The following is a 23,060-nucleotide window of genomic DNA, read 5'->3' as shown; positions in this document are numbered from 1 at the left end:
CTTTTTGATAATTTTTTATCCTGTTTTCTTTCTTCTGTATTTCTTTTTTTTTTTTTTGAGTTGGAGTCTAACTCTGCAGCCTCGACCTGCTAGGCTCCGGCGATCCTTCCGCCTCAGCCTTCGGAGTAGCCGGAATTACAGGCGCGCGCTACCACGCCCGGCTAATTTTTTGATTTTATTGTAGAGATGAGGTCTCGCCTGCCCAGGCGTGTCTTGAACCCGTGGGCTCAGGCAATCCACTCACCTCAGCTTCCCAAAGTTGCGGGATTACAGGCTGTGCCACCGAGCCCAGCTCTTCTGTATTTCTTATAGGTAAATGTTGAATCACCTGATTCGTCCTCTATATCTTGTAGGTTTTTTTCTCTGTGATTCTTTTTAGGAGATGTCTTTATATATTTTGTAACAACCTGATGCAGTATCTTCTTTTAGATCTCTGAAGATTTTATGACTTTTTTTCCGTGTTTGCTTTGCTCACCAGTTCCTTTTTCTTTTGTTTGGGCCTCTGACTTTCATATTGGCTTTTTACAGATGTTAGTGTTTTAGTTGTCATATTTAAGAGAGAGGTGTTTAGATGCTGTTTGGAAGCTTGCTCTGTGTTGGTGAGTTTGTTGTCTATTGGTCTTCATTTGTGGGTGGAAACATTTCCTTATCCCCAACCAGTATCAGTATGTGATAGTCTTTTACTTTGGAGCTGTTGAGTTTCTCCAGCAAAAAATCCTCTGCTTTCCCACCTGTGAAACAGCCCTAAATATGATAGAGTACTAAGCTGGGGGCTGATGGTTCTATATTAATTCCCTTGTTATAGCTCTACTTCATCCCTGCTGATTATTCTTCCTAGTATCCCAGAATCCTAAGCTTCTGTTCAGTTTTTTCAGATAATAAACTTTCTCTTTTCTGGTAGGCCATCACCCTGCTCTTGATATTCTGGGAGTGGGGAAAAAAAGAGTGACTACTATCTGCAGAGATTTTGAACTGTAGTCTTGGTTTTTGTTTTTGAGTTGGAATCTCACTCCATCGCCCAGGCTGGAGTGCAGTGACATACTCACGGCCACCCCAGAGTTGACCTGCTGGGCTCCGGGGATCCTTCCGCTTAAGCCTTCCAAGTAGCCAGAACTACAGGTGCGCGCTACCACACTCGGCTAATTTTTTATTTATAGTAAAGATGAGACCTCACCCATGACCTCTACTGTAGTTTGTGCCTTCATGCTCTAAACCTCTTTTTCAGGAACAATTAGTTATTATGTTGATATTCTCTTACATACCATTTAGATTGTGGATTCTTACCCTGCTGCACTCTCTATCTTATAGATAGGAGAATTTATATGATTTTTTATTTTATCTAGATTTTCTCTAGTAAGCAAACATTCTATAATTAGAGTTTAAAGTCATAAAAAATAAGTATTTTGTTATATAATTTTTTATAGTTTGATATTTTTATATTTAATTTTCTAATATATGTGAAGTTAGTGGTATCGGTAGAGATTCTATCTTTTCCTCAGAGAGCTTATCACTTATACTGAGATAGTAAATTGATGGTAATGGCAGAAGCCTACATGCTGAGACTAGTTTGTGATAATGACATGCCCATGTAAGTGTTGATTAAAGAAATTGATAGGATGAGGTTTACATTGACCCAATGATTTGGAAGTTCTATTGAGCCCCATGATCTGACAGGAAAAAAGCTGAGGATCAAGTAGATTATTTTCGGAAATAAAGTACTCTAAAAGTTGTTTTTGTGTTTTAGGTTTCTATACTGGAGTCTTTTCACAGCAGGCAGCTAATGTCCCAATCTTAGAAGAACAGATTATAAATTTGGAAGCAGAAGTTTCAGCCCAAGATAAAGTTTTGAGGTAAATATGATTTTTATAGCTTTGAAATTTTCATTTTCTACTTTTACTTTTTGTTATATCTTGTTGAATCTTGTTCCCCACCCCAGTAAATCTATAGTAACCTAATAGTGTTTAGTGCCTTAAAACTTGTTGAATCTATTTCCAATTAATCATAACTCCTCTTGACTGCAAGTTATATGCACTATATAGGGGGTTGAAAAAAGAGTAAATTTAAGACCAGATACTGATTTGCATGCTTTTATAAATTAGTTCATTTCTTGCCCTACATAGCAGTGTATGCCCAATGCTTCAATGGGAGTTCAAGAAATAAAATATAAGGAGTCAGGCACTGTATAATTTATTCTTTTTCTGCTTTAATAAAATGGGAAATATATACATATTAGCATCTTACTCTATTTGAGTGATTCTGAAAGTGTAATTATGGGACCAGCAGTATTAGCATCATCTGTGAACTTGTTAGAAATACAAATTCTTAACACTGGGTGCCTTGGCTCACGCCTTTGATCCCAGCACTTTGGAAGGCAGAGACAAGAGGATTGCCTGACCCCAGGGGTTTGAGACCAGCCTGGGCAACTTGGCGAGACCTCGTCTCTACAATTAAATTAAAAAATTAGCTGGGTGTGGTACAGGTACACGCCTGTAGTTCCAGATACTTGAAAGACTGAGGCGAAAGGATTGCCTGAGCCCAGCAGGTTGAGGCTGCAGTGGCTGTGAGCATGCCACTGCACTCGAGCTTGGACTACAGAATGAGACTCCAACTCAAAAAAAAGATGCAAATTCTTAGGTCCTGTCTTGCTTACTGAATCACAAACTGGAGGTGAGACCCAAACTGGGAGATGTTTTAGCAGGTTCTGCAGACGATTCTGACGCATGCTAAAGTTGTCTTTCATGTCCATTGGAGCTTTATAATTTTCTTTGTAATATATTATTTTAAATTTATTCTTAGGTGTTTTATATTTTCAGTTATTGTGAATTTGTTTGCACTTTGATTGTTGCTAGTTTATGGGAGGGCTGCTAATTTTTGATTAATATAATTATTTTATAATTGGACTATTTCTCATGATTTTTTATTCCAGTAATTTTATATTTTTATTTTCTTGGATTTTCCTGATAACTAATAATATTATCAGCAAATAAAGAAAAATTTTGTCTTTTCTAGCATTTATACTTATTGCTTTTTTATTTCTGATTTTTGCAGTGGGTTGAGCTATCAGAAATATTGTTGCATGTGGGGATAATAGCAGTCATCCTTAGCTACTTTCTGAACTATGTTGTAATGCTTTCAGTAGCTGTAATGTGAGCTGTTATTTCAGATATGTTTATCATTTGATGGAAGTATACTTTTACTCCTCAAGTGACAAGTGATGAATATGCCTTTTTATCTATTTCTTTTTCTATATTGTTTCTCTTAACTCATTGATTTAAAATAATGAAATTTGTAATGTTGAATTACTCTTGCATACCTGGAATAACATCTTTAAAAAAAATTCTTTATTTTATAGAGAGGCAGAAAATAAATTAGAACAGAGCCAGAAAATGGTTACTGAAAAAGAACAGAGTCTGCAGGAGTCCAAAGAGGAATGTATAAAATTGAAGGTGGACTTACTTGAACAAAGTAAACAAGGCAAAAGGTATGTGTTTTTTGTTTTTTGTTTTTTTGAGACGAAGTCTCCCTCTGTCGCCCAGACTGGAGTGCAGTTGCACACTTATAGCCACTGCACCCTCAACCTGCTGGGCTCAGGTGATCTTGCACCTTGGCCTTCCAAGTAGCTGGAAACACAGGTATGTGTCATCATGCCTGGCTAATTTTTTTGATTTATTGTAGAGAGGAGGTCTTACCATGTTACTCAGGCTGGTCCTAAACTCCTGAGCTCAGGCAATCCTCTTGACTCCGCCTCCCAAAGTGTTGGAATTATAGGTTTGATCCACTGCGCCCAGCCAGGGTATGTGTTTTTAAAGCAAATAATTTTTCTGGAAGGGAGTAAAGTGATATATTACCTATTTAAAATTCGAGTTAATTTTTGAAGTGAAAAATTTTCAGAAATTTAGCAGTAGAATAGCTTAATGTTCTTTATATCTATTAATTTTTGTAAATTTTCCACTAAAATTTTTGTGTGGATTTTATGTTATTAGCATTCTAGATTGGGGTTAATTCCTAAAAGACTCATAAAGATTGTCAATATAATGATATTACCTATTTCTGAAATTGTTAGTTGACCTATTTGAAACCAATGTATTAGGTTTAAAATGCAAATACAGAAAAAACCTGAAAATTAATATTACCTCTTATAAAATTAAATAAAGTATTGCATAAACTCATAAGAGAAAATTTTGTCTTACAGATATGATACAAAAAGAAACTCAATGCATGGGAAAGAGTAGTCAATTCTTCCTTTTAGTAGCTCTGACCTAGCTTTGAATGCCAATTAACTTTTAAACTAACGAAGATTTAAAAATTTTGAGTTTTTGTTTGTTTTTTATTTTGTTTGTTTTTGAGTCGGAGTCTCATTCTGTAGCCCAGGCCAGAGTGCAGTGGTACGCTCATGGCTACTACAACCTCGATCTGCTGGGCTCAGGTAATCCTTCTTCCTCATCCTTGCAAGTAGCTGGAACCACAGGTGCGTGCCACCACACCCGGCTAATTTTTTGATTTATTGTAGAGATGAGTCTCACCAAGTTGCCCATGCTGTTCTTGAAGCCCTGGACTCAGCCAGTCCTCTCACCTCTGTCTCCCAAAGAGCTTGGATTACAGGCGTGAGCTACTGCACCTGGCTAAAATTTTTAGTTTAATGAGATTTATAACATAGGATTACAGCAGTGTTTACACAGGGTAAAATCATAATCTGCGTTTTTATGTTCTTTGATAACAAAAAAATTTGAGAAGTTTTGCACTCCTGTTCTCAAGCAGTCCTCCTGCCTTGGCCTCCTAAGCATTGGGATTATAACCATGAACCACCACACCCAGCACTGAAGAAGTATTTTTTTGAAGTTATTGTAAATGTAGTATGGAAGTATGTACCAGTAGTCTCAGCTACTTGAAAGACTGAGGTGGGAGAATTACTTGAGCTTAGGAGTTTGAGTCTAGCCCGGGCGATACAGCAAAATTCTATCTCTTAAAACATAATAATAATAATTAGGCAGGTATAGGCTCACACCTATAATCTCAGCACTTTGGGAGGTTAAGGTGGGAGGATCATTTGAATCTGGAAGTTCAAGAACATCCTGGGTAACATAGTAAGACCCTGTCTTTACAAATAAGTAAAAATAAATAGGCCTATTGTACACATCTATAGTCCCTGCTACTCGAGAGGCTGAAGTAGAAGGATTGCTTAAAGCCCAGGAGTTCAGGGATGCAGTGAGCTAGGATTTTGTCACTGCACTCTAGCTTGGGTGACAGAATGAAATCTTGTCTCTAAAAAAAGTTACAAATAAATAAATGAAATAAAAGTTGTTATAAATAGTTTGTTGTACACTTAAGCTTCTAAAAACCATTCAGCACCTATCTACATGCCATTTAAAAAAAATTTAAATAGGTTTGGGAGAACATTTTCTCAGCAGCATTTGGTTATCGTAGTTCACGTTACAATATGTATTTGGTAGGCAGTGTTGCTTAGTGAAAAATGTTCAGATTTTGGAATCAGCCAGATTTTACCTCTCAGTGGCTTTGTTATCTTGGACAATCTGTTTAACCTTTTGAAACCTGTTTTTTTATCTATTAAATCAAGATGATATCGTCTTGATGTGGGTAGATATGAAGATGAAATGAAGTGTAGGTTGCCTGTTAAGTCATAAATACTAACAAATCCTAACTGCTATGTAAATGTGTGGTTAAACATTCTAAAATTCATACTTGACTTGCTCAGATAAGCTTTGTACCTGACTATTTAAAATAGTGAGATAATAAAACATGAAGACCAGATTCATAGTGCAGCTGCTAAGAAAAAATAAAGAGGAAGAGCAACTAGTTTCCTCTATGGAATTCAGATAAGAGAGGATTTTTAGGATAGAGTATTGACTTTGATTTCAAAAGATGAGTATATGGGAAGAGACACATTCTAGGCAGCCTTTGCAAAGGTATAGAAGTATTAAAAAGCATTGTTGCTGAAGAACTCTAAGTAGTTTTATGTCCTATGTAAGTAAATAGGTATAGTGGGAGATGAGGCAAGAGAAACAGGCTGAGTTCAGACATAGATTGCTTTGTGTGTTATACCAAGGGATTTGTATTTTAACCTGAAAAGCGTAAGTAACCTATTGGGAGTTTTAGGTAGAGATGTGAAATGAAGACGCTTGGAGCTTTTTGGAAAACTAAAATGAATACTGACTTTCTGCTGTGGTCTGAATATATCCCCCAAATATCTGGTGTTGGAAACTTAATTCCCAATGCAACAGTGTTGGAAGGTAGGGCCTTTGGGAGGTACTTAGGCCATGAAGTCTCTGCTTTCATGAATGAATTGCCTTTACAAAAGACTTGACAGATGGTGTTTCTCCCTTCTTGGCCTTCTGCATTCTGCTATGTGAGAACACAGTGTTCCTCCCTGCTTGAGGACACAGCATTCAATGCACCATCTTGGAAGCGGAGAGATTGAGTCCTAATCTACCAAGTCTAGTGCCTTGATTTGGACTTCTTAGTCTCCAGAACTGTGAGAAATAAATTTCTGGTTTTTTGTAAATTACCCAACCTGTGATATCTTGTTACAGCATCACAAATAGACTAAGGCACTTTCCAAAAAAAACTTGTATGTTTGGAAATGTAAAACCAGCCTTAATGATATTCATTGACCATTGAAGAAATTAGAAAACTTTTATAACTGAGTGACCTAAAAATTAATGCATATCACTTCTTGTAAGCTGTAACAAATGATATTCTTAGAGGAAAATGTCTAACTTTATATGCATATATTATAAATTGTGACTGAAAATTAATGAACTAAAATATCCAGTTATGTAGTTGGGAAAAGAATGTCAGAAGAAAGAACAAACATCAAAAGAAAATAGAAGTATGAAAATAATATAGATAAGTGTGAAATGAATGAAAATAAAGAAACAATAGAAAGGATTACCAAAACCTGAATGTAGTTCTTTTCACAATGACCAAGGAAATGGACATCTGACGAGATTAATCAAGGAGAAAAGACACAAATATTGGGATTAAAAAGGGACTCCCATGTTACAGATTTAGCTGTGATATGAGATAAAACCAATAACTGAATTGTTTAAGGATGATGAATTTGAAAACTTAGATTAAGTAAATTTCTCAGCAAAATATAATTGAACAAAACTAACTTTAAAATAAGTTGAAAATTTGAATAGATGTATAACTGATAGAAATACTGGGCCGGGCTCAGTGACTCAGTCTGTAATACCAGCACTTTGGGAGGCTGAGGCAAATGGATTGCCTGAGCTTGCAGGTTCACGACCAGCCCGAGTAACTTGGCGAGTCTTTCTCTCTACAATAAATCAAAAATTAGCCAGGTGTGGTAGTATGTGCCTGTAGTTCTGGCTACTTGGAAGGCTGAGGCGGAGGGATCCCTGGAGCCCAGCAGGTCGACGCTGGGGTGGCCGTGGTGTCACTGTACTCCAGCCTGGGTGACAGAGTGAGACACCAACTCAGAAAAAAAAAAGAAGAAGAAATTCTGAATCAGTAATCGAATAACTGCCCACAAATAACTAAACCAGTCCAAATGATGATGATGAAAGGAAACTTCAGGCCTACTGTGGCCCACAATGACTACATTGAAAAACACTTGTCACTACCTGTTAGAAGTAAACATGGGAGCCGGGCTTGGTAGCTCAGCCTGTAATCCCAGAGCTTTGGGAGGCTGAGGTGAGTGAATTGCCTGAGCCTGCGGGTTTGAGACCCGCCAGGGCAATTTGGCAAGACCTCATCTCTACAATAAATCAAAAATTAGCTGGGCATGGTAGCGCATACCTGTAGTTTCTGCTACTTGGAAGGCTGAGGCGGAAAGATCCCCGGAGCCCAGCAGGTCGAGGCTGCAGTAACCAGGAGCAGCCACTGCACACCAATCTGTGTAACAGAATGAGACTCCAACTCAAAAAAAAGAAGTAAACATAGGCCTGCCCCAAAATCCAGTATCCAGCTCAACAGAACTTAGTTCCTGTATCTATTAAAAGATATGTATGCCAGGCGCAGTGACTCACGCCTGTAATCCCAGCACTTTGGGAGATACACGAAGATTAACTCAGGGATTCGACACCAGCCTGGGCAACTTGGTGAGACCTTGTCTCTACAATAAATGAAAAAAAAATAGGCAGGCATGGTAGCACGTGCCTGTAGTTCCGGCTACTTGGAAGGCTGAGGAGGAAGGATCCCCTGAGCCCAGGTCGACGCTGGGGTAACCGTGAGCATGCCACTACAGTCCAGCCTGGGTGACGAAGTGAGACTCCGACTCAAATAAATAAATACAGTATTGACTGGAAAGGTATACGAGGGAGTCCTTTGGGGTGCTGGAAGTGTTCTCTGTTTGATTTGGATAGTAGTTAAGGATATACATACATAAAAATTCATTTACCTAAGATTTCTGTACTTTACTCACTAAAAAATTAATCATGTTAGAAAATCTATAAATAATAAAAAAATATACAGAAGACATGTACAGTCTTAATGGAATCTTTTTCTTGGAGACAAGATCTTGTTCTGTCACCCAGGCTAGAGTGCAGAGGTATGAATCTAGCTCACTAAAGCCTCCAACTCTTGGGCTCAAGTGATCTTCCCACCTCAGCCTTACAAGTAGGACTATAGGCATGCCACCACACCTGACTGATTCTTTTCTTTTCTTTTTTTTTTTTTTTTTTTGAGACATGGTCTTACTATGTTGCCCAGGTGGTCTCAGACTCCTGGTCTCAAGCAATCCTCCTCCCTTGGCCTCCCAAATTACTGGGATTACAGGCATGAGCCACTAGCCTTGGCCTTAATGGATGTTTTTAAATGTATCTGGGATTTGTTTTAATATGGCATAGTAAGATACACAGACACATGATGGACATGACCAAAGAAATTTTGATACTCACAGATTGTTAGAAACAAGAGGTACAATACACTATAGCAAGGCATTAGGGTCAATAGGGAGGCAGAGAGAGTGGTAACAAAATGTGACAAGAGCCTTCATTGTGGTTTTTGTGGGTTACTAGTGAGACAGCCTAGGTAGGTTTAGAATTGGCAAGTTTGAATAGTTTCAGGAGGCTCTGGCTCCTGAGGGCTGTCCTGAGTTGTTTGGTACCTGGTCCTGGGGTGATTAGGACAGGGGAATTTGGCTGTAAGTGTAAGAGCCAGGTAGGGTCAGGGGAAGTGGGTTCTGGATTGGTTAGTTGTTACATTAAAGTTGTGCTCAAGAATTGGCTAGCCCTGGGAGGAGCAGTCTTCCGAGGGTCAGCAAGTCCCCAGGTGTCAGAACATCAGAATAAAAAGACAGGCTGGGTACAGTAGCTCATGCCTATAATCCCAGCACTTTGAGAGGCCAAGGTGAGATGATTGCCTGAGCCTACGGGTTTGAGACCAACCCGGGCAACTTGGCGAGACCTCATCTCTACAATAAATAAAAAAATTAGCTGAGCATGGTGGCGCATACCTGTAGCTCCAGCATCTTGGAAGGCTGGGCAAAAGGATCACCTGAACCCAGCAGGTCGAGGCTGTAGTGTCAGTGAACGAGCCACTGTACTCCAGCCTGGGTGACAGAGTGAGACTCCAATTAAAAAAAAAAAAAAGACATACTGGATACAGTGGAGAACTTTATAAACTCTATTGAAAGTCTTCAAAGAAGATCTAGCTAGTGAGATAGGTAACATTTTTGTAAAAGAGAACCTAATATAAAAGTGCCATTGTTTGTATTAGCTAGAAATAGCCTTAATGTCCATCAGATGAATAAGGGATAAATAAATTTCAGAGTTCACACAGAAAAGCATGTAGTAGATTTTGAAAAACTGAACTACAACTACATGGATGAACATAGATAAGTCTTGAATTATATTGAACCAAAACTGTATGCAAAACGGTATATACAGAGTGATGCCATTCATATAAAGTGTAAAAACATGGAAAGAAGTCTATATTCATTGAACGTAAGATTATTCCGATTTTAAGGTACACCATTTTTTTAGGTATCACTCAAAATAAAAATCACTATGAATCTATGACATAGCATTGACTGTAAAATGTAATCCCAGCACTTTGGGAGGTTGAGGCAGGAGGATCACTTGAGGCCAGGAGGGTTTTTTTTAAACAATGACTTTATTTGTTTGTTTGTTTATTTTATTTTGGAGGGATCAGGATCTCACTCTGTAGCCCAGGCTGGAGTGCAGTGGTATGATAATGGCTCACCACAGCCTTGACCACCTGGGTTCAGGTGATTCTTCTGCCTCAGCTTCCTGAGTAGCTGGGACTACAGACATGTGCCACCATGCACACCTGGCTTATTTTTCTGATTTTTTTTTTTTTTGTAGAGACAAGATCTCACTATGTTGCCTAGGCTGGTCTCAGAACTCCTGGGCTCAAGCGATCCTCCTGCCTCAGCCTCCCAATGTGCTGGGATTGCAGACATGAGCCACGGCTCCAGGCCACAAGGCCAGGAGTGTAAGACTAGCTTTGGCAACATAGTGAACCCATGTCTATACACATACACACACACACACACACACACACACACACACACACACACACACACTGAAAACAAGTGTGCCTCTCAGAATAGATGAACTGTGATATATACTATAGTAGGTATAGGTTAACATATCAGTGTATAAAATAAAAAACACCAAATTGAAATAGGGTTATGTCTGTGGAAGTCATGGGAATGGGATTTGGAAAGGATGAAGAAGGACCTCAGCTCTATTCGTGATGTTTTGTTTGCTTAAAAAAGGCTTTAAAAAGTGAGGCCGGACACAGTTGTTTACTCTTGTAATCCCAGCACTTTGAGAGGCAGAGGCAAGAGCATTGCCTGAGCCTGCGGGTTCGAGACCAGCCTGGGCAACATGGTGAGACCTTGTCTCTACAAGAAATCAAAAAATTATCTGGGCATGGTGGCATACTCCTGTGGTTCCAGCTACTTGGATGGCTGAAGTAGAAGGATCACCTGAGCACAGCAGGTTGAGACTTCACTGGCCATAAGCCTGCTATTGCACGCCATCCTGAGTGACAGAGTGAGACTCTGACTCAAAAAAAAAAAAAGGCTACAGAAGGGCAAGAGTGAAGATTCATTAAAGCTGGACTGGAAGGACATGGATATATTTATCAGTGCTTTTCTATGTGACTGAAATGTGTATGACTTTGTAAAGTTGGAAGTGAAGAAGTGTAGATAAGTGTCAAATGGATAAGTTTGGCTTGAAAGGAAGGATGATAGAGGAAAGCACAATATCTGGGGAGGTATTTTTTGCCCTGAACTGTAATTTGGCTGTGAAAACTCAGGAATGGATTATATTTATATCGATTTTCAGAGGAATCTTTCATTTTCTAAAATTTTCAGAGGAATCCTTCATTTTCTAAAATTTCCCCTTCTTTATCTGAAACTTTGGAACCAAATAGACATATTTAACCATGTAGATTCAAGAAGTGAGGAATACTTTAGTTGTGGCAAGAAAAAAAAAAACAACAGAGAAGAGAATGAAAATATAGAAGGTAGAGTAAATTTCTGAAGAGAAAAGATCCAGTCTATAGATAGTAATTCACCTTGGATAAGAAGTTGAATGTGATGAGAGTAGGTTTGAATATAAAAAAGTTTTTGGATGTGGATATGATATTTACTCCACATTCTCAATACATTTTGAGAAGTATAGGGAAAGGTCAGGGTCAGCTGAGAGGTGAGGCAACAAGGTTGGGATTAAACAGTGATTGGTGGTGGCTGTATTTGTGGTAGTGTTCAGATTTTATAGACAATGGACTGATTCTGTAATACCTGGCCTTTTTTTTTTTTTTGGTTTTTGTTTGTTTTTTCTATTTTGTTTGTTTTTTCGTTTTTGTTTGTTTTAGAGTCTCACTCTGTCACCCAGGCACAGCCACTGCAGCCTCGACCTGCTGGGCTCAGGTGATCCTTCTACTTCAGCCTTCTAAATAGCTGGAACCACAGGCATGCGCCACCCCTCTCAGCCAATTTTTTGATTTATTGTAGAGACAAGGTCTCGTCATATTGCCCAGGTTGATCTTGATATACGGGCAGCCAACAGACACATGAAAAAGTGTTCAGCCTCACTAATCATCAGAGAAATGCAAATCAAAACCACATTGAGATACCACCTAACCTCAGTAAGAATGACCATCATTAATAAAACAAACAACAGCAGATGCTGGCAAAGATGCAGAGAAGGAATGCTTCTACATCGCTGGTAGGAATGCAGACTAGTGAATCCTCTTTGGAAAACAGTGTGGCAATTTCTGAAAGAACTAGACATTGACCTTCCGTATGACCCAGCAGTCCCCCTACCGGGAATATACCCAGAGGAACTCAAATCATTCTACAAAAAAGATACCTGCATACGCATGTTTATTGCAGTACTGTTCACAATAGCAAAAACATGGAATCAACCATGCTGCCCATCAAAACTGGACTGGATAAAAAAAATTTGATACATATACACAATGAAATATTATGCAGCCATAAAGAAGGACAAACATGAACTTCACAGCAACTTGGATGGATTTAGAGGCTGTCATATTCAGTGATCTATCACAGAAACAGAGTACCATATATTCTCACTCATAAGCGGACCCTGAACATTTACCATAATACTATAAGAAAGGGATTGGCAGTAGTGGAATACTTCTGGGGTGGGGGCGGAGTAGGGAGACACAACATCAATAAGAGTACTTGGTCTTAAACCAGGGAAAGTGGGGACCAAAGGGAGGCCCAAACTTTACCTGTACATGACCACTTGTTTTATATCTAATCCTGAATTGTACCTCATACCTTTAAAATAAAAAATAAATAAAAACCAAAAAGTTTATGTTTATAAGTGTTTTGTGTTTTATTTTTCATATTGATACAGTGAGAAAATTTTTTTTATATAATCTTTATTCTTCATTATATACTTTAAGCCTGATGCTCTCTTTTAGTACAGAGAAACCTGTCTATCTCTATTTATTTCTTATAATTAAAAATTACTCTGGAATTTATTCAAATGTGAGCATTCTTTACTTTTTTATTCATTATATCTTTTTAAATTTTAGAGCTGAACGACAAAGGAATGAGGCACTATATAATGCTGAAGAGCTGAGTAAAGCTTTCCAACAATATAAAGATAGAGTGGCTGGAAAACTAGAAAAGGTAAGTGGCAGTTGTGTAAATTCAGTGTTTTATTTTACTGTCCATATTCTAAAAATATAAGTAGACTTAAATAGAATTTGTTTATCTATGGTTGAGGCAGGGAGTAAGTTTTATTATCTTATTCATAATAAAGTCATTGAAATAAGTAATTTGTAGATATTAGTTAAGGTTGATGTTCACTGATTTTTTTACCATCAGCAGAAACTTTTTTATTCAAAGAGGGTAAAGAGTAGAGACAAAAAAAACCCAAAAAACACAAAAAACCTAAATATAGAGAAGGATGAAGTGTGTGAGTAGGGGTTGGAGCTAGAGAAGTAGAAGCCAGGAAATTTATTTTTATCACCTCAGTGAAATGAGCACAGATTATGTAGCCTTCATCTGGTCTCCCTCGACCTACCACCCTGAGGGTCTTGCTTCTGCCTCTCAGAAGAAAGATTCCTCGAGCTGCTTCTATATAAGAATAGAGTGACTTTATTATATCCATTTGTATTACTGTATTCATTTAAGATCTTTGAGTAATACCACATGGTAATGAAACCTGTGTGGAGGAACATCACAAGTTGGATATTCAGATGTGTTGAGCTCAGAAGGAGAGATCTGGTAACGAGATACATATCTGAGAGATTTTCATCTTGATACAATAATTAAAGCAGAGGAAGTTTATTATTCTGTCCAAAGAAAGGCAAAAAGGCAGAGGAAAGAATGCTTAGGTAGAAGGGTAGAGTAAGAAGATTCAGAGTGTAGGTAACTAATGGGTGTTCACTTTCTAGACAATTATACAGTTCCTTCTACATGCTAGGTACTGTGCTAGTCTAGTCTCTGGGAGATTAGGTAGTACATAACATATAATACCTACTCTAAAGAGCTTACAGTCCAGTAAGATTGACAAGTATGTAAACAAATAATTTTGATATTTTGGAATAAGAAGTATACTAAAAATAAGTGATAGGTGTGGTAGGGTGGGATGAACTAGGGGTTAGTAAACTCTTGTGGACCCAAAAAAGTCTTCACAGAGTAGGAGATGCTTGAACTACTAGGGTGTCTCAATGATTATGATATATTATTGAATAGTGTTAAGTAGAGAAAATAATCAAATCTGTGTTTTAGAAGCTCACTCTGATGTGAAGATACACTTGATAGGTGAGAGACAAGTCAAGAGACTGAGATATGAAGCAAGACATATTAAAGTTGAAGAATCAGGGGATCTAATGCCACTTTAATATATTAGAAGCAGGCAGTAAGAGAAAGAAAAGTATAGGGTATTTATAAGTTGCTGGTTTGAGTAACTGGTAGATGATTACATCATGAATCAAAATAGAGAATTTGGAAGAAAAAAGAAGAATTCTATTTTGGAAATGTCTAAGATATCCAGTTGTAGGTTTCTAGTAGGCGTCCGTGTCTACAGGTCAGCTCTTAGTCATTGAAATCTGTATTAGGGTTGCATATTTAAGAATTGACAGTACTTAATCAAGTGGTAAAAGATGTGGACATTGACAAAGTTTACAAAGAATGAGAACAGGACAAGATACAGACCTGAGAGATAGTTAAAGTAGTTAAAGAACAGGTAGTATAGCTTTTGAAAGATGTTGAAAAGAAGTGATCAAAAAAGGCAGAGAATCAAAGTATGATAAGAAAAGCCAAGGTAATAGAGCATTCTTCTTTTTTTTTTTTTTTTTTTTGAGTCAGTGTCTCAAACTGTCACCCAGGCTGGAATGTAGTTGCATGATCGTGGCTTACTGCAGCCTCAACCTCCGGAGCTCAGATGATCCTTCTGCCTCAGCCTCCCAAGTAGCAGGACTATAGGCGTACACCACCATGCTAGGCCAATTTTTTTGATATGTTTTTATGAAGACAAGATCTCACAGTATTGCCTAGTCTGGCCTCAAACTCCCGGGCTCAAGCAGTCCTCCCATCTTGGTCTCCCAAAGTGCTGGAATTATAGGCATGAGCTACCACATCTGGCCCAACAGAGCTTTCTTAAAAGAAAGTGGTGATCTTCAGTGCCAAATGATGCTGTTTGGTCAAGAAGGATGAGTGGTGGCTCTCCTTTGTAATTCTAGCTACTGTGGAGGCTGAGGTGGGAGGATCCCTTGAGCCCAAGAATTCAAGGCTGCGGTAAGCTGTGATCACATCACTGCATTCAATCCTGGGTGAGAGTGAGACCTCGTCTTTAAAAAAAAAAATTTTTTTTAAAGAGGTTTAAGTAGGTCTGAGGAACAGTAGCCAGTAAAAGGAGTGGGAGGAGGAGATTGAAGATGACACAAAGGTCAGAAGGATATGCAAGGTGATAGTCCAAGACCAGAGGTGGAATATTTTTTAAATGAAATAACGACATTTATTTCCCTTGTGGGAAGAAAATGGATAAAAACGCAGTTTTCTGTATTAGGTGGAAGAAAGAAGGAAAATGGAAGATTTTGAGTTAAATGTCTTTGGTCTCATAAATTAAGATGTTGCTTAAGTGATTTTCATAGCCTGAGGATGATAGGAGGGATTTTGGAAACTTTGGATGTTTGTTTCTCATAACATAATTGCGATAAGGAAAGTCAAGAAATTAGCTAACAGTTTCAAAGGGAATTGCGAAGAAAGAAGAGCAGAGTCAAAAAGGACCAATTAGGAAAAGCAAGCAAAGAAAATAAGTTACCAGAGTCAAGTATAATATCTTCATGATAGCTAAAGGATAAGAGTTTAGAGAGTTTACTCTATTGGATACCAAAGTCAAGGAGGAAGACAGCGTTTGCAATAAAACTGTAAATACCACTTAGTGTAAAATATTTAGATTTCATTAGATGCTGAAATCTTAAGTGAGAATTAATCAGATGACTGTTTTCAAAGCCTTGCAGAATGTCCCTGTGAGAACAGTATGTCTTATCAGGGATTTTTATTAAAATGACCTTCTGTAAGGGGAAGTAGAAGACCTGGTAGGAGAAGGAGAAAGACAACAATGTAAGATACAGTTTTTTTTACACTCTTCTTAGAGTTGTCAGTTTCAAACTGTGCTTAGCAGAACCTGGAGCATGTGAAGGTGACAGAGGGTTAACAAAAGAATTGGGGTAGATCTGCCCAGGCCGCCACTCTTATCTATCTGCCATGGGTGCTTGATTTTTTATCTGTTCTACAGTTTGAACTGTGGTTTCACTGGGAGATTTCGTGGCTAAAATTACAAAAATAATGTTTCTGGAACATTTGCACTGAAACTGGCCTTTAGTAACCTAGAAGCAGCATCCCTGATGCGTTGTGTGCCTTGTCCACCTGAGGCCACAGCATCTCTGCTTTTAGGTGAAAATGCTGTTGCCTATCTGTGCAGGTTGTTAAGGATTTCTGCGCAGATGGCAGCATCCTCCTCCTGTCCTTTGCTACTGCCCAGGACCTTTACTTTTTGTTCCTTTTCACTATACGGCTGGGGACTTAAATGTATGGAATATTTAATCCACTCTCCTGCTTGTTTCAGAATTCACTACTTACATTTTTAGCTTGCAACACCTAAAATTTACGACCATACTTGTATGTCCACTTAAAACAAATTAATTGTTTCAGGTTCAAGCTGAAGAAGAAATATTGGAGAAAAATCTGATTAACTGTGAAAAAGAAAACAAAAGGCTGCAAGAAAAGTGTGGTCTATATAAAAGTGAACTTGAAATTCTGAGAGAGAAATTAAGGTACAGTATCTTGTGGAAAAAGGATTTTTATATAGAGATAAAAAACGGAGAAATTTTAAAACATAATGTTTTTTATTTTGTAATCATGAACTTTATATAGAAGGATAGGCTTCATGACTGAAACTGTTTTGTAGGTATATAGTTAGAATTTTAAGTGAAATCAAATGTGTTAGTGCTGATATAGGTATAGAGTAATGCTGATCAACATATTTGCTTTGCATATATTTAGAGAAAAAATATAATGTCCTTGTAGTATGACTACATTAACTAGCTAGTAAAATATTTTAAGAAGTTCTAATAAGAAGAATACTTTAGCTGGGCTCAGTGGCTCAGCCTGTAATCCCGCGCCTTTGGGAGGCTGAGGTGAGTGGATTGCCTGAGCGCGGGTTCGAGATCCGCCTGGGCAACTTGGCGAGACCTCATCTCTACAATAAATCAAAATTAGCCGGGCGTGGTAGTGTGCGCCTATAGTTCCAGCTACTTGGAAGGCTGAGGCTACTCGGAAGGATCACCGGAGCCCAGCAGGTCGAGGCCGCGGTGTCCGAGAGCGGCCACTGCATTCCAGTCTGGGTGACAGAGTGAGATCCCAATTCAAAAAAAAAAAAAAAAAGAATACTTTAAACCATAAAAAAGTCCCCTAGTCCAGCCTTTTCATTTTATAAGTGGAGAAATAGACTCAGGGAGGAGTCAGTATTTATCCAGAGTTAGAAGGAGAGATCAGAGTCTTCTGACTCTTGCATTCTCTAGTATGTCATGTTGTCCTTTCAGGACTGATGTATGCCAATTTTCAGGGGCTAATGTTTATCAGTTCGTGTCACCTCAGATTTAATTTTTAAAAAGTGGAGCAGGAAGCAATCAGAATAACTTTTGTCTAATTTTAACGTGCCTTCCTTAAAGTAGTATGTTTAGAATCTTTGTCAAGTTGGAGGAGGTAGAGATAATTTTTATAATAGTTACCATATATAACTAGAATATTTCTTAGAATATAATATTATTGTTTGCAAGATTTACTTTTAAGAAGGAAAAATGCTGCTAATTTTACTATGATAAAATGCTTTATCACTTACATTTTTATTTTATACTTTATGATAGCATTTTAAACTTTTTTTTATAGAGACAAGGCCTCACTATATTGTCTAGGCTGGTCTTAAACTCCTGGCCTCAAGTGATCCTCTTATCTTGGCCTCCCAAAGTGCTGGGATTACAGACATAAGCAACTGTGCCTGGCCATGAAATAATTTTTTATACTTAACTAGATATGACTTGTTAAATCATATATTACTTCTGTATAAAAAGGAAAATATAAGTGAAAGATATTTGTTAGTATAGTTTTAACTTCACATTTAGAGTCTGACCCTTCTAAACTGTCCAAGTTTTTCAACACAGTATCTTCTTTTGTGCCATCACACAGAGTTGTAATGCAGTATTTCTCCAAAGAATTCTTATAAGAACAAAAAGTTATTGATGTTGGGCTCTTAAACTGACTTTACAATTACATAGCGCCAATTTACTCTTCTCTCCTATTTCAGAAATCTTGCTGTATTTATCTGATTTAATACCTCTCCTACTCTTTTCCACAGCCATTAGTTTCCGTGGGTTTAGAGTACTCTATTGTTACCTCCCATTTCCCCCCCCATTTATATGCACCCATTCTGCTATTTGCAGGTTCTTTTGATTTTTATATATACATAGGCATTGAAACTCCATGCAACTTTTGCTTAGCTACAGCTCTTAGGGTTATTCCAATTTCAGAGATACTAAAAATGTGAAAAAGTGAACTGATGAAATACAGTCACAGTTCTACTCTGCTCTACTGTTTCCTCTGAGACACTGGGAAAGTTATGTAACCTTTCTGTGCCTCAATTTCTCCATTTGTAAAATAGAGAGTAATAATAATGATACATAAAGTTGTAGTACCTGGCATGCAGAAAGTAGGCACTTAGTAAATGTGAGCAGATATTACTGTTTTAGAATTAAGCTTAAAGGAATTTTAAAAGTGTGATTAAATAAACATGATTATTGAGAATGGATGCATGTTGCGTTTTCATTTTGTTCTTCATAGGCAGTTAAAAGAAGAAAATAACGATGGAAAAGAAAAATTAAGGATCATGGCAGTGAAAAATTCAGAAGTCATGGCACAATTAACTGAATCTAGACAGAGTATTCTGAAGCTGGAGAGTGAGTTAGAGGACAAAGATGAAATGCTGAGAGAAAAATGCTCTGTAATGAATGAAAACCGAGAATTAAAGGTCCGTGTTACAACACAGAGAGAGCGACTGGATTTGTGTCAGCAAGAAATTGAAAGTTCAAGAGTGGAACTGAGAAGTTTGGAAAAAATAATATCCCAGTTGCCAGTAAGTATGTGTGAAAAGAAATGTACTATATACTTGATTACGTAATGGAAAATAAAAATTTTACTGAAGTGTTGTATAAAATACTGTCACTTTGTAGTTGCTTTATTGACTTCTTTTTCCTGCCTAGCTATACTTTCACTCATTAATTTCTCTTCTGTCTCATCCTTGGTTTTTTCCTGCACTTAGCATCCTACTATTCTACCCTTTCTCAGTCTCTTAGATGCCATATGTAAGAATGATAGAATTTTTTAAAAAGCTCTATTGAAGTGGCATTTACATACTATAAAATTCACCCATTTTAAGTGTACTAGTCAATGATTTTTAGCAAACTTACAAGTTTTGTAACAATCATCACAATCTAGTTTTCAAATGTTTCTATCATTCCCCAAAGATAACTTAGACCCATTTTTAGTTAGTCCCTGTAACCACAGCTACCCCTAGGAAGTCACTAATAGTTTATGCCTTCATATATTTGTCTTTTCTGGACATTTCATGTAAAAGAAATTAGGTAATATGTGGTCTTTTGCTTTTTGTTTTGTTTTCTTAATGTTTTTGAGATTCATATGTGTCGTATGATACCAGTATTTCATTTATTTTTGCTGCTCAGTGATATTTCATTGTATTGGATATGCCATGTTTTATTTATCCAGTTACCAGTTGATGGATATTTGGGTTATTTTTTACTTTTGGACTATTATGAATAATGCTGCTATGAATATTTGTGTATACGTCTTTGTGTGGATATGTTTTCATTTCTCTTTGGTAGATACCTAGAAGTACAATTGCTGGGTCATATGGTAATTTTATTCCAAACTGTTTTCCAGAACATCTGTACTAGTTTATATTCTCACCAGCAATGTATAAGGGTTCCTGTTTCTCCACATCCTTGCCAACATTTGTTATTGTTTGTATTTTTTATTCTAACCACTTTAGTGGGTATAAATGGGATCACATTGCTTTTTGTTTTTTGTTTTTTTTGAGTTGGAGTCTCACTTTGTCACCCAGACTGGAGTGGAGTGGCATAATCATGGCTCACTGCAGCGTTTAACTTCTGGGCTTAAGTGATCATCTTGCCTCAGTCTCCCAAATAGCTAGAACTAGAGGTGTGTGGTACCACACCCAGCTAATTTTTTGATTTTTTTTTTTTTTAGAGACAGTGTCTCTCTCACTATATTGCCAAAACTGGTCTTGAACTTCTAGGCTCAAGTATTCTTCCCTCCTCGGCCTCCCAAAGTGCTGGGATTACAGGTGTGAACCACTATAACTGGCTGGATCACACTGTTTTAATTTGCATTTCCCTGATAGCTAATGTTGAGCACCGTTTCATGTACTTATTAGAATGGCATAGAACTTTAAAATGTTTTTATGATAATGGTCTGCCACCTTTTCTCTCTGAGTTATATATGTGACTATGTATATATGTGAGATTAGGAAGAAAGTGAGTATACTAGGGTCAGGCATTTGTTATTGATAGGCATAAAATTAAGGTAAGAGCAGAGGAAAACTCAAGGTAAATACATTATGGTTGGTTTCACATATGAATTGTAGTAGACTGGTTGGTAGACTTTTACCAGTGTTAAGCTGTTAATAAGCTGTGGAATTATGAACCAAAAAGGGATCTTAGAAATCATCTGATTCAATACCATCATTTACTGGTAAAGAAATCTGTACCCAAGGAAGTAAATAACTTGCCCAAGTAGCAGAATTTAAACTAGAACATAGATTCTTAGCCTTCTCTATTATATTTGCTCACATAGGATTATATTTATTTGCTTAGATTTTTAATATGCTGTTAGCTTTTGAAATTAGAAAGTAATCATATGCCGATGACAATTTAGATTGACAAGCTCATTTGTGTTCAGTGTCAAGAATTATTTGATATATGATTCTAAAGGTGGTATGATAGTATATATTTGATTGTGTGTTTTACACAGTGCTAAGAATGGTAAGACTAGAAAATGTGAGTTTTTTTCATTTCTAGGTCATGTGATTTGGTTATAGGTTGAAGGTAGTAGTCATTAAGTGCTTATGTTCTTCCTTTTTTACAACTGTCTTTTAAAATTCTGTATTATTCAAACATACAGAAAAGTACAGAGACCAGTGTAGCACAGCATTTATAAATTCTGGGACACATATTGCCTTATCAACTTCACATTTTTTAAGGATAACACTTTACAGGTAAAACCTCTAGGTGTACCTTGCCAGATCTCAATTCTCTTCCTTCTCCTGTGGTATAGCAACTATTCTGAAATTCATGTGTATTCTTGTCCATGTTTTAAATATTGCCACATGTAGATGCATCTAACTGATATATTATACACTGCTTAGTGTATTTATGAAAATACTGTGTTTGCCTCTGTAATTTGTTTTTCACTCGGTATTGTTTTGAGACATTCATATTGGTTTATATAACTCAGGTTTATTTGTTTTAACTGTTGTAGTTTTCTCATTATCTTAATGTTTCATAATGTAATGTTTATACTAATTTTCCTGTTTATGGACATTAGGTTGTTAATGGATTTATACAATTTTTCAAACTTGGAGTTCTAAATAAAAAAGCAATTGTATGCCACATACCTATTGTGAGCTTATATGTTCTTGTTTTTAAACTTGCAGTTAAAAAGAGAAATATTTGGTTTTAAATCATCTCTTTCTAAGCAGCAGATGAGTAGTTTATCAAACAAGGAGGACAGTTACATTGGCTGCTGTGAGGCAAATAAATTGATGATTTCAGAATTGAGGTACAATTTTCAGATTCCTAAGTTATAGCAAATAGAATGTTTTCTTATGGTAATTAAATTAAGATCTTTAATTGAGAAATTTAAAAACTATACAGAAAAGTTTAGAGAATATTATAACAAATATCTGATAATGCAACTAAGAATTGGTTCTTCTTAACATTTGTGATTTTTTTTCAAATCTGGTTCTCTAAAAAACAAGACATTGCAGGATGGATAATACTCTTTGATCCTGCTAGTCTTGTTCTCTCCCTAAGTAGCCATCATCATGAATTGCATATGTATTTTTCTGTTCAGTTTGTGTGTGTTTACACTCCTATAACAGATATAAATATACTGTATATTTATATTGTTTGTAATCTTGCTTTTTTACTCAGCATCTTTTAAAAGGTTCATCCATATTAAGATAGATAAGTGTGATTGATCAGTGAGTGAATTTGTATGGTTAGTTTAATTTTGATAGCTATATATAGTATTCTGTCTTATAACTATGTCATAGTTTATCTATTTCTTTAGGTACCTTGTTTTTAGTTATTTTCTTTTACTAACAATGCATCAGAGAACATCCTTATAACATGGATTATTGTACAGTATATATGAGTATAATTTTACCAGACACTATCAAATTAGTAAAGTGCCTGAAGCAATTTACAGTCCTACCAGTGGTATATAAGGTTTTCCATATTTTGCCTTAGTAGTAGTCTAATATCAAAATTGTAGAAGTGTTACCTTTAAAAGGTGAAAAATAGTGCAGTGTGAGATATTTTTATAGAATCTTTCTAATACTTTTTCACTTCTTTTGTGCCAGGATTAAGCTTGCAATAAAAGAGGCAGAAATTCAAAAGCTTCATGCCAATCTGACTGCAAATCAGTTATCTCAGAGTTTTATTGCTGGTAATAATAGCCAAGAAAGAAGCAAATTAAGTAGTTTAGAAACAGAACCTGTAAAGCTAGATGGTCATCAAGTAGGTGAGTATATTATATGAATTGTTTTATAAATTGTCATCAGAGTTCATTATGGTATTTTTTTAGAGAACTGATTTATCAGCTATTTGGTTTATATTATCAAATATACTTGATAATCTGTTATTACTAGTTATAGTCTGATAAAACAGCAAGAATTATTTCAGAATTATTGGACTTTGCATCATTCTTTAGAAATGTACTTTATTGAAATAAACATTTACATCCA

General features: G+C 36.7%; 1 protein-coding gene across 3 annotated transcripts in view; it reads left to right on the top strand.

Annotated features, from left to right (window-relative positions):
- CCDC18 (coiled-coil domain containing 18) overlaps window positions 1-23,060 on the top strand; it is a 97,873-nt gene that overhangs the window by 7,543 nt on the left and 67,270 nt on the right. For all 3 annotated transcript variants that reach the window (XM_021707302.1, XM_021707304.1, XM_021707303.1), the window contains 7 exons: window positions 1,745-1,850; window positions 3,353-3,481; window positions 13,024-13,120; window positions 16,655-16,776; window positions 18,839-19,130; window positions 21,747-21,871; window positions 22,677-22,837. In XM_021707302.1, coding sequence (XP_021562977.1) covers window positions 3,387-3,481; window positions 13,024-13,120; window positions 16,655-16,776; window positions 18,839-19,130; window positions 21,747-21,871; window positions 22,677-22,837 — 892 coding nt within the window. In that variant the 5' untranslated portion in view covers window positions 1,745-1,850; window positions 3,353-3,386. The remainder of the gene's footprint in view (window positions 1-1,744; window positions 1,851-3,352; window positions 3,482-13,023; window positions 13,121-16,654; window positions 16,777-18,838; window positions 19,131-21,746; window positions 21,872-22,676; window positions 22,838-23,060) is intronic.

Source organism: Carlito syrichta, unplaced genomic scaffold (assembly GCF_000164805.1).
Source record: "Carlito syrichta isolate Samal-C Ts95f unplaced genomic scaffold, Tarsius_syrichta-2.0.1 Scaffold316491, whole genome shotgun sequence".
NCBI lineage: Eukaryota > Metazoa > Chordata > Mammalia > Primates > Tarsiidae > Carlito > Carlito syrichta.
Note: the sequence above shows the minus strand (reverse complement) of the source record. Positions and strands in the feature narration are given on the sequence as shown.